Source organism: Halichondria panicea, chromosome 3, assembly GCF_963675165.1.
Source record: "Halichondria panicea chromosome 3, odHalPani1.1, whole genome shotgun sequence".
Classification (NCBI taxonomy): Eukaryota; Metazoa; Porifera; class Demospongiae; order Suberitida; family Halichondriidae; genus Halichondria; species Halichondria panicea.
Window position 1 is genome coordinate 8,037,448 of NC_087379.1, and position 11,737 is coordinate 8,049,184.

Genomic DNA, 11,737 nt, shown 5'->3' on the forward strand with positions numbered 1-11,737 from the left:
AAGTGGCCCTGTCGTCACCACCCCTCGCGGCCCTGTCGTCACCACCCCTCGCGGCCCTGTCGTCACCACCCCAAGTGGCCCTGTCGTCACCACCCCTCGCGGCCCTGTCGTCACCACCCCAAGTGGCCCTGTCGTCACCACCCCTCGCGACCCTGTCGTCACCACCCCTCGCAGCCCTGTCGTCACCACCCCTCGCGACCCTGTCGTCACCACCCCTCGCGACCCTGTCGTCACCACCCCGAGTGGCTCAGGGTCCAACGTTGGACCGTCTGCTAGTTCATCACGTAAACGAAAGAGATCACCCGCAACAATGAATTTACATTACGACTATAAAAAAAGGTAAGCGATTTCATGTGAAGAGTACTACAACAAATTTCTAAAAGGCCATGCATGCACTTCATATTTTGTGCATCTTATAATACTTGTGTAAATTTCATCTCTTTCCCTTTCATACTTGCAGAAAAACTTTTGATGCTGCGCATGAACTTGAGGACAGGGGGAGCTAGGGGAAAATAATTGTATAGTGAGTTGCTTGAGGGCAGGCGGGGGCCATATTATGGTGTTTGAATAATTCATACTTATATAGGAGGGACCTTTTCTTTTAAATATACAAACTAGATTTTCGATGTTGTTTGGCCGGCATATGGATTGTTCTGTATCTTGGGAATTCTTGCCTATAATTTGTAGTTACGTTGTTATGCGGTGTAAAGGTTCTTCTTGTGTATAATATAGTGTTAGTGGGATGGTGCTTGGATTATGGATTGGCTTACTTCTTTGGTGACTCTAGTTACTGCTGTATGTTATGTATAACGGCTTCTTCTTGACTATAATTATGGAGTATTTCATTTGGCTTTCTCTCGCTGATTACGTATGTCGTAAAAAAAAAAAAAAAAAATTGGCAGACCATGTGCTACCCTTTTTAGTTTGAATTATTAATGCTTGTGCACATTCTACAACATTGTGTGCATCAATTACTGTCATGCATGGAGTCATCTGCAGTCTATCATTTGCTGATATTCATATCTCTCTCTACAAAACCTTTTGTAACCAAGCTTTGTAGCCTCTACAAGTCTGTGCATATCATAATTACTCTCATAACCGAACAATTGTCTTCCTATAAAAACATAATTACATGTTGTATCAATTTTTTCTCTCATAACCGAACAATTGTCTTCCGAACATAATATTACCTCTTTCTCTTATAACCGAACAATTGTCTTCCCATATAACATAATTATTTCTTATTTCTCTCTCTCTCAACTCCGAACAATTCTCTTCTGAACATAATATTACTTCTAATTCTCTCATAACCGAACAATTGTCTTCCCATATAACATAATTACATCTTGTATCAATTCTTTCTCTCATAACCGAACAATTGTCTTCCGAACATAATATTACCTCTTTCTCTCATAACCGAACATTATTGTCTTCCCATATAACATAATTATTTCTTATTTCTCTCTCTCTCAACTCCGAACAATTCTCTTCCGAACATAATATTACTTCTTTTTCTCTATAAATTACGAACAATTCTCTTCCTATAATTCTTGTGCTAAGATGCCATGTCATGTCATACTCCATCTTCCATCCATGTATGTATGTCAATTCTCGATTGTTTTTGTGCATCCTATCTATTTACAACTGCACATCTTTCGGTGACGACCAGCTGGGACTAATGGAACATCTCGAGGACCTTGGATCAATATGCAGTGCAGCTAGTGCATTGAACTCTCAAACAACTCTAATAAATTATAAGCACTTCTATCTGAACACTATAATTATTATATATACGCAGCACTGCGTGGGACGTGTCTACTGTGATGATGAAGCAGAAGACTCCTGGTTATATACCGTATACTGAAGAACTCTTCAATCTATGACTATACTATACCTGGTGTACTCTCCATCGTTGTCGTGGGCAAGATACATTTCCAATGGCAGCCCCTCAACTCGAATTCGTGGCCACCAATATTTCTCAACACTACTGGTTAAATTTGATGCTGGAAAAACTTTTAACACCCGTCACCTCCCCTGATGATCGAAACAAAGGACTCTAAAAATCATGGATATCAAGTATGGCAACACAATACTCATATTATCATGCATGCAAGCACACTGACTCTCTACTCTCATAATTATAACTGTATATCATGGAAGCACACTGGCTCTCTACCCTCATAATTAAAACTGTATATCATGGAAGCACACTGGCTCTCTACTCTCATAATTATAACTGTATATCATGGAAGCACACTGGCTCTCTACTCTCATAATATATAACTGTATCATGGAAGCACACTGGCTCTCTACTCTCATAATTATAACTCTACATATCATATCATGCACACTGACTATATCTATCTATGGGGTCACTACTCATAATTTAAATTTATAATTTGTAGTAATGTGGTCTGCCATTAATAAAATAAACGATTTGCTAATAATTATATTGCCTTGCTTTAAGCTCCTTCTGGACTACAGCTAGCTGTGGACGTTGTGTTGTGTCTCTGTGAAGTTTGATGTTCTGCATTGGGAGCTGTACTTGTGTCGGTGGTCGTTGTCTCTGTGGAGCTTGATGTTCTAGGAATTGTACTCTTGTGTTGATGATGTGTCTCTGTGGCTTGCTGTTCTGGTGACTGTACTTGTGTCGGTGGATGTTGTCTGTGTTGATTGTCGGCCTCGTTGTTCTGATAGTGGGCTGTACTTGTGTCGGTTGATGTTGTTGGCTTAAGCTTGTTCTGCTCGGGACTGTGTCTACTGTAGAGCTTTGGTTGTTTGGTACGTTACACTGACTTGTGTATCTCTTAAGCTTGTTGATGTATCTCTTTTTTTTTCATACGGTCCTAAAAGCCTAGGTAAAAAAAACAATTGAGAAAAAATATCCCAACTTTTTTGTAGGATCTATGCCTGTCCCTTGACCTGCCTGCCCTCTAAAACTGCAAACTGCATGGGGGAGAATATAATGCATGCATTGTATTAATTACTGGAAGCATTTATCTAGTATAGATAGCTATAGTTAACTGTTTGCGTTAGAAGCTGTTAATTTCCGAGGCATTGCAACCGCGTTGAGCAGCTGAAATACATGATTGCTCTATGTTCGGCTCTACGCCTCGAGGTGTAATCTGTTGCAAGATGGCGGGCGCTGCAAGTTTGCTGCTCAGAGGAACTATATCCTGTCTCCGTCAACGTCTCCGTCGACATCTCTCTCACAAGTCCCTCTCATCAAGTCTCTCACTCTCATCAAGTCTCTCTCATCAATGAATTGGTGTCTAAATTAATTGTGCATGGGTATGTTTTCCTAATTGGTCTGTAAGGGGGTTGTGCATTCCCTTGTAAGGGGTTTAGTTCTCTAAGTAGGTTGTATATATGCCTCTCTCTCTAAGGGGACTAGGTTGTACTGATGCCTCTCTCTAAGTAGGTTTGTTTGGTTGTGCATTCCTCTGTAAGGGAGTTTAGTTGTGTATGCCTCTCTAAGGGGGTTGTACTGATGCCTCTCTCTAAGGGGACTAGGTTGTACTGATGCCTCTCTAAGGAGGTTTGTTTGGTTGTGCATTCCTCTGTAAGGGAGTTTAGTTGTGTATACCTCTCTCTAAGGGGGTTGTACTGATGCCTCTCTCTAAGGGGACTAGGTTGTACTGATGCCTCTCTCTAAGGGGGCTTGGTTGTACTGATGCCTCTCTCTAAGGGGACTAGGTTGTACTGATGCCTCTCTCTAAGGAGGTTTGTTTGGTTGTGCATTTCTCTGTAAGGGAGTTTAGTTGTGTATGCCTCTCTCTAAGGGGACTTGGTTGTACTGATGCCTCTCTCTAAGGGGACTTGGTTGTACTGATGCCTCTCTAAGGGGACTTGGTTGTACTGATGCCTCTCTAAGGAGGTTTGTTTGGTTGTGCATTCCTCTGTAAGGGAGTTTAGTTGTGTATGCCTCTCTCTATATAAGGTGGTTGTGATTCCTCTGCAAGGGGGTTTGCCTCTAAGGTGGTTTGGCTGTGTAATGCCTCTGTGCATGGTTGTACCTCTGTATGGGGGTTTGGTTTGGGTTTGTTGTCTCCATTGGTGGTTGGAACGGTCATGGAATAGCACTGGTGGGCTGGATGCTTCGGACTGCAGGTAGCTTGTAGCCCCTCGTGTAGAGTGGTCTATTCGACTGCAGATAGCATTGTCTGGCCAGCTCAACTCCTTCGTCTGTAACCGTCGAGACCTCCTACCGCTCTTCACGACCCTGCAGCTGAGGTACCATCATACTATCTATATCTGCATGCCCCCCTCCAAAGCCATTGCATTGCCTCGCCTGTGTTAATTAGGTTAGGCCAATTTGTTTGTGTTTCTACACTTGTAGCTTGATTTGTTAGGTATAGATAGATAGCTTTTTTTTTCTTTTCACATAATCTTGCACCAGCCAGATTATCAGATCCATGAGCATTAGTATAGATCTAATACCCTCAAAGTGAGGGTAATGATTCATATATACTATACTCTTTTTGTGTAATCACTGTGTTTGTTTTTTTTTGTTCGTTATCAGACCAAATTCTCCCTTAGGCCAATTAGTGGTTGTAGTTCTGCACAGCCACTGTGTGGTTGTGCAGTTTAATTTTTCTTTGTGTACTTACATTTATATAAATATCCCTACATACTCGTTATAGAAGTTATAAGAATCAGGCTTTATCACAATTAAATGCATGCAAGATTATTAGAACCACCTTAATATAACCAAAAAAAAAAACCGGGTAACACCACCAAAAAAACCTTTTTTTGTTTTAGAGTAAGAGCTTTCATTCGTGCATACTTTACTTACTTTGTGTTCAATCTTGTTTGTGCTTTTTTAGGATAGTTTAGTTTTTTTTTTTCTGTTCTATGTTTGTCTTGTCGGCGAGGCTTGTATGCAATTGGTGGCGGGTGGTGGTGGCCTCTGCAATGATCACGCACACACATGACTAGTCACCACAGAGGGGATACCTAATCCCGGGGTCAATGCTAGGCTCTACACTCATTCTTACCAATGGCTGCAAAGCCAACTGAACTCAGGCAGTCCAGCTCAGAGCGAGCTCTTGTACTAACCAATGGCTGCAAAGCCAACTGTCCTGCTCAGAGCGAGCTTATCTAACCAATGGCAGGAGCACAAATGAAGTGCCTATTGCCCAATTCAAAGCCTCTTACTGAATGTTGGCTAATAGATCAGACTACTCCCAACAAAGGAGAATGTCACTTAACCAATGACAATGACAATGGCACAATATGCCTGAAAGCCTTAATCAAGAGTTGCTGCATTGACCCCAGTGGTGTACTTATCATGCAATATATGATGTGTCATGCAATGTGTATCACCATTATGATGCAACATGAGTATATTGTAGTCAGTAACTGCCTGCATGATTGAGTTACCTATATCATCACTGATCATCGTAACAGTGACTCAGATTTGAACCCCTCCTAACCAGCACTCTCAGTGTTGCTCAGAGCGAACTTAGGCTATTAACAGCACAAATCAAGTGCCTGTTATAATTTTAACTGACTAAGTGTGTTGCCACTTTAAGCTCTGGAACTATGCTCTCTATAATCATATAGATCTAGCAGCATTGCAGCAGTGGGTCAAAGCACCAACTGTCGGCTGTGGTTGCTACCATGGCAACACTCTGTGTCATACATATAATTATAATTGTACTTATCCACTCTCTGTATATCTTTTACAAGAACAGATGATCACATGAGCAACAGAGCTGCTTAGTTGGGAAAACACTGCATACTGCCAGTGACAGGAAGAAGAGCACGGCACCTGTCTTGGCCTAGCTGTGTCAAGATCAATATGCCCCAGGGCACTGTACTGTGTCTTGTCTGTTGCTTGCTTGTATGCAGCCCATGCTGGCTAACCAGTGTCATGTACATGGTTGTGTGCATGTGCAATACTTTTTCCACAGGTTGCCATGTTAACAAATAGTTAGCCTAACCTGTATTGATTTGCTTTCAGCTCATATGCCTCTGAAGGTTCAGTTCGTGAGCCTATCTCTCCAGTACGTGCACGTAGTGATGGTGGCCGCTGTGACCCGTCAATTGCAAACCAGTTCATCCACTATACTATCAGGTTCCAATCGTGTACTTTGTATTATCGTGTTTCTTTACGCTTACCTGTGAATGGTCATGTGTGTACTTCTAGTACAAGCCCCTCAAGAACCAATAGTAAGCTCCATTGTGTACTTTGTAACCTCTTGATTTCAGACCAGTATGTGTGCGTACCTCAATAACCAACAGTAAGCTCCATTGTGTACTTTGTAACCTCTTGATTGCAGACCAGTGTGTGTGCGTACCTCAAGAACCAACAGTAAGCTCCATTGTGTACTTTAATTTGTAACCTCTTGATTTCAGACCTGTGTGTGTGCGTACCTCAAGAACCAACAGTAAGCTCCATTGTGTACTTTGTAACCTCTTGATTTCAGACCTGTGTGTGTGCGTACCTCAAGAACCAACAGTAAGCTCCATTGTGTACTTTACCAGCAATTATTGCTGAATCAGCTAAAACGCAGCCACGCCCACGATTTTTAATATGTTTTGTGTGTAAAAAATTAGTTTAGCTACTTATCTTTTTTAGTTCTAATTCCGGAGGTCTAAACCTTCCTTTAAGCTCAACATTTTTAGTGCAGTAGGTAGTTCAAAGGTTTGTGCAGACTATTCAATCGGGAGGAAGCATGGTACTCTATGCAAAGTAAGTTATTAGCTTTTACATTTAAAATTAACAGCTAGAAAACTACGTTTTTTGCAAAATCTCACCTTTGGCTGAATGAACAGCTCCCTCCCGATTGAATAGTCTGCACAAACCTTTGAACTACCTACTACACTAAAAATTTAGAGCTGAAAGGAAGGTTTAGACCTCCGGAATTAGAACTAAAAAAGATAAGTAGCTAAACTAATTTTTTACACACAAAACATATTAAAAATCGTGGGCGTGGCTGCGTTTTAGCTGATTCAGCAATAATTGCTGGTCCCAGTTGGTCCCAGTCCTTAACCTACCTGAGTGTGTGTGTGTGTGTGTGCGTACCTCAAGAACCAACAGTAAGCTCCATTGTGTACTGTGTAACCTCTTGATTTCAGACCAGTGTGTGTGCATACCTCAAGAACCAACAGTGAGCTCCATTGTGTACTTTGTAACCTCTTGATTTCAGACCAGTGTGTGTGCGTACCTCAAGAACCAACAGTAAGCTCCATTGTGTACTTTGTAACCTCTTGATTTCAGACCTGTATGTGTGCGTACCTCAAGAACCAACAGTAAGCTCCATTGTGTACTTTGTAACCTCTTGATTTCAGCCCTGTGTGTGTGCGTACCTCAATAACCAACAGTAAGCTCCATTGTGTACTTTGTAACCTCTTGATTTCAGACCTGTGTGTGTGCGTACCTCAAGAACCAACAGTAAGTCCATTGTGTACTTTTTAACCTCTTAATTTCAGCCGTGTGTGTGCGTACCTCAAGAACCAACAGTAAGCTCCATTGTGTACTTTGTAACCTCTTGATTTCAGCCCTGTGTGCATGTGTGTGCGTACCTCAAGAACCAACAGTAGGCTCCATTGTGTACTTTGTAACCTCTTGATTGCAGACCTGAGTGCGTGCGTACCTCAATAACCAACAGTAAGCTCCATTGTGTACTGTGTAACCTTTTGATTTCAGACCAGTGTGTGTGCGTACCTCAAGAACCAACAGTAAGCTCCATTGTGTACTTTGTAACCTCTTGATTTCAGCCCTGTGTGTGTGCGTACCTCAAGAACCAACAGTAAGCTCCATTGTGTACTTTGTAACCTCTTGATTTCAGACCAGTGTGTGTGCGTACCTCAAGAACCAACAGTAAGCTCCATTGTGTACTTTGTAACCTCTTGATTGCAGACCTGTGTGTGTGCGTACCTCAAGAACCAACAGTAAGCTCCATTGTGTACTTTGTAACCTCTTGATTTCAGACCTGAGTGCGTGCGTACCTCAATAACCAACAGTAAGCTCCATTGTGTACTGTGTAACCTCTTGATTTCAGACCAGTGTGTGTGCGTACCTCAAGAACCAATAGTAAGCTCTATTGTGTACTTTGTAACCTCTTGATTTCAGACCAGTGTGTGTGCGTACCTCAAGCATCATCAGTAAGCTCCATTGTGTACTTTGTAACCTCTTGATTTCAGACCAGTGTGTGTGCGTACCTCAAGAACCAACAGTAAGCTCCATTGTGTACTTTGTAACCTCTTGATTTTAGACCAGTGTGTGTGCGTACCTCAAGAACCAACAGTAAGCTCCATTGTGTACTTTGTAACCTCTTGATTTCAGACCTGTGTGTGTGCGTACCTCAAGAACCAACAGTAAGCTCCATTGTGTACTTTGTAACCTCTTGATTTCAGACCAGTGTGTGTGCGTACCTCAAGAACCAACAGTAAGCTCCATTGTGTACTTTGTAACCTCTTGATTTCAGCCCTGTGTGTGTGCATACCTCAAGAACCAACAGTAAGCTCCATTGTGTACTTTGTAACCTCTTGATTTCAGACCAGTGTGTGTGCGTACCTCAAGAACCAACAGTAGGCTTCATTGTGTACTTTGTAACCTCTTGATTTCAGACCAGTGTGTGTGCGTACCTCAAGAACCAACAGTAAGCTCCATTGTGTACTGTGTAACCTCTTGATTTCAGACCTGTGTGTGTGCGTACCTCAAGAACCAATAGTAAGCTCTATTGTGTACTTTGTAACCTCTTGATTTCAGACCAGTGTGTGTGCGTACCTCAAGCACCATCAGTAAGCTCCATTGTGTACTTTGTAACCTCTTGATTTCAGACCAGTGTGTGTGCGTACCTCAAGAACCAACAGTAAGCTCCATTGTGTACTTTGTAACCTCTTGATTTTAGACCAGTGTGTGTGCGTACCTCAAGAACCAACAGTAAGCTCCATTGTGTACTTTGTAACCTCTTGATTTCAGACCTGTGTGTGTGCGTACCTCAAGAACCAACAGTAAGCTCCATTGTGTACTTTGTAACCTCTTGATTTCAGCCCTGTGTGTGTGCATACCTCAAGAACCAACAGTAAGCTCCATTGTGTACTTTGTAACCTCTTGATTTCAGACCAGTGTGTGTGCGTACCTCAAGAACCAACAGTAGGCTTCATTGTGTACTTTGTAACCTCTTGATTTCAGACCAGTGTGTGTGCGTACCTCAAGAACCAACAGTAAGCTCCATTGTGTACTTTGTAACCTCTTGATTTCAGACCAGTGTGTGTGCGTACCTCAAGAACCAAACAGTAAGCTACATTAATAGTTCTACATGTGCTGTGGAATACTCTGTCTCTTTTATTTCAGCCCTGTGTGTGTGCGTACCTCAATAACCAACAGTAAGCTCCATTGTGTACTTTGTAACCTCTTGATTTCAGACCAGTGTGTGTGCATACCTCAAGAACCAACAGTAAGCTCCATTAATAGTTCTACATGTGCTGTGGAATATTCTGTCTTATTGATTTCAGACCAGTGTGTGTGCGTACCTGAAGAACCTACAGTAAGCTACATTAATAGTTCTACATGTGCTGTGGAATATTCTGTCTCTTTGATTTCAGACCAGTGTGTGTGCGTACCTCAAGAACCAACAGTAAGCTACATTAATAGTTCTGCATGCGCTGTGGAATATTCTGTCTCTTTAATTTCAGACCAGGGCTCTAGGGTTAGGGTTAGGGTGTGTGCATACCTCAAGAACCAACAGTAAGCTCCATTAATAGTTCTACATGTGCTGTGGAATACTCTGTCTCTTTGATTTCAGACCAGTGTGTGTGCGTACCTCAAGAACCAACAGTAAGCTACATTAATAGTTCTACATGTGCTGTGGAATATTCTGTCTCTTTTATTTCAGACCAGTGTGTGTGCGTACCTCAAGAACCAACAGTAAGCTCCATTAATAGTTCTTCATGTGCTGTGGAATATTCTGTCTCTTTGATTTCAGACCAGTGTGTGTGCGTACCTCAAGAACCAACAGTAAGCTACATTAATAGTTCTACATGTGCTGTAGAATATTCTGTCTCTTTGATTTCAGACCAGTGTGTGTGCGTACCTCAAGAACCAACAGTAAGCTACATTAATAGTTCTACATGTGCTGTGGAATATTCTGTCTCTTTTATTTCAGACCAGTGTGTGTGCGTACCTCAAGAACCAACAGTAAGCCTCATTAATAGTTCTACATGTGCTGTAGAATATTCAGTCTCTTTGATTTCAGACCAGTGTGTGTGCGTACCTCAAGAACCAACAGTAAGCTACATTAATAGTTCTACATGTGCTGTGGAATATTCTGTCTCTTTTATTTCAGACCAGTGTGTGTGCGTACCTCAAGAACCAACAGTAAGCCTCATTAATAGTTCTACATGTGCTGTAGAATATTCAGTCTCTTTGATTTCAGACCAGTGTGTGTGCGTACCTCAAGAACCAACAGTAAGCTACATTAATAGTTCTACATGTGCTGTGGAATATTCTGTCTCTTTTATTTCAGACCAGTGTGTGTGCGTACCTCAAGAACCAACAGTAAGCCTCATTAATAGTTCTACATGTGCTGTAGAATATTCAGTCTCTTTGATTTCAGACCAGTGTGTGTGCGTACCTCAAGAACCAACAGTAAGCTACATTAATAGTTCTTCATGTGCTGTAGAATATTCTGTCTCTTTGATTTCAGACCAGTGTGTGTGCGTACCTCAAGAACCAACAGTAAGCTCCATTAATAGTTCTACATGTGCTGTGGAATATTCTGTCTCTTTTATTTCAGACCAGTGTGTGTGCGTACCTCAAGAACCAACAGTAAGCTCCATTAATAGTTCTTCATGTGCTGTGGAATATTTTGTCTCTTTGATTTCAGACCAGTGTGTGCGTACCTCAAGAACCAACAGTAAGCTACATTAATAGTTCTGCATGTGCTGTAGAATATTCTGTCTCTTTGATTTCAGACCAGTGTGTGTGCGTACCTCAAGAACCAACAGTAAGCTCCATTAATAGTTCTTCATGTGCTGTGGAATATTCTGTCTCTTTGATTTCAGACCAGTGTGTGCGTACCTCAAGAACCAACAGTAAGCTACATTAATAGTTCTGCATGTGCTGTAGAATATTCTGTCTCTTTGATTTCAGACCAGTGTGTGTGCGTACCTCAAGAACCAACAGTAAGCTACATTAATATAGTTCTACATGTGCTGTGGAATATTCTGATTTCAGACCAGTGTGTGTGCGTACCTCAAGAACCAACAGTAAGCTACATGAATAGTTCTACATGTGCTGTGGAATATTCTGTCTCTTTGATTTCAGACCAGTGTGTGTGCGTACAAGAACCAACAGTAAGCTACATTAATAAATCTACATGTGCTGTAGAATATTCTGTCTCTTTGATTTCAGACCAGTGTGTGTGCGTACCTCAAGAACCAACAGTAAGCTCCATTAATAGTTCTGCATGTGCTGTGAAATATTCTGATTTCAGACCAGTGTGTGTGTCTAGTACAATTAAGCCCTCCTAGAAACAGTGAGTTCCCTGGTGATAGCAAGCTAGGGTGTGTAATCCGCTCGCCTTAAAGTACTCCAAAATATGAGAAGAGACGAAATTGCTAGTAAAGTGTTTAAACATTGCCTAGAGAAGGAACAATGAACTGTACACTTGATCATAATTATAATTATTGTTATTTTAGCATTATTTGTTTTGTGCCTGTTATTTATGAATCGGTTTGCTTGTATTATAATTTGTGAATGTCTTGATACATAATTTGTATATAA

At 41.5% G+C, this 11,737-nt stretch overlaps 1 protein-coding gene and 1 long non-coding RNA gene across 4 annotated transcripts; both read left to right on the plus strand.

Moving 5' to 3' along the window:
* Nucleotides 1–3,050: 3,050 nt before the first annotated feature.
* Nucleotides 3,051–9,500, plus strand: LOC135334174 (uncharacterized). Of its 3 annotated transcripts, none has more exons than XR_010394212.1 (4): nucleotides 3,051–3,723; nucleotides 3,941–9,249; nucleotides 9,308–9,410; nucleotides 9,469–9,500. It is a non-coding gene; the product is annotated as an uncharacterized LOC135334174 (long non-coding RNA). The 3 variants fall into 3 exon arrangements; XR_010394213.1 differs by lacking the exon at nucleotides 3,051–3,723 and adding an exon at nucleotides 3,735–3,877; XR_010394211.1 differs by lacking the exon at nucleotides 3,051–3,723 and having other exon boundaries at nucleotides 3,731–9,249.
* A 23-nt stretch (nucleotides 9,501–9,523) lies between these two features.
* LOC135333168 (dynein heavy chain-like) lies at nucleotides 9,524–10,961 on the plus strand. Its single transcript, XM_064528078.1, has 2 exons — nucleotides 9,524–9,562; nucleotides 9,674–10,961. Exons 1-2 carry the CDS (start codon nucleotides 9,524–9,526, stop codon nucleotides 10,880–10,882), a joined length of 1,248 nt encoding a protein of 415 aa, XP_064384148.1. The 3' UTR covers nucleotides 10,883–10,961.
* Nucleotides 10,962–11,737: the final 776 nt, after the last annotated feature.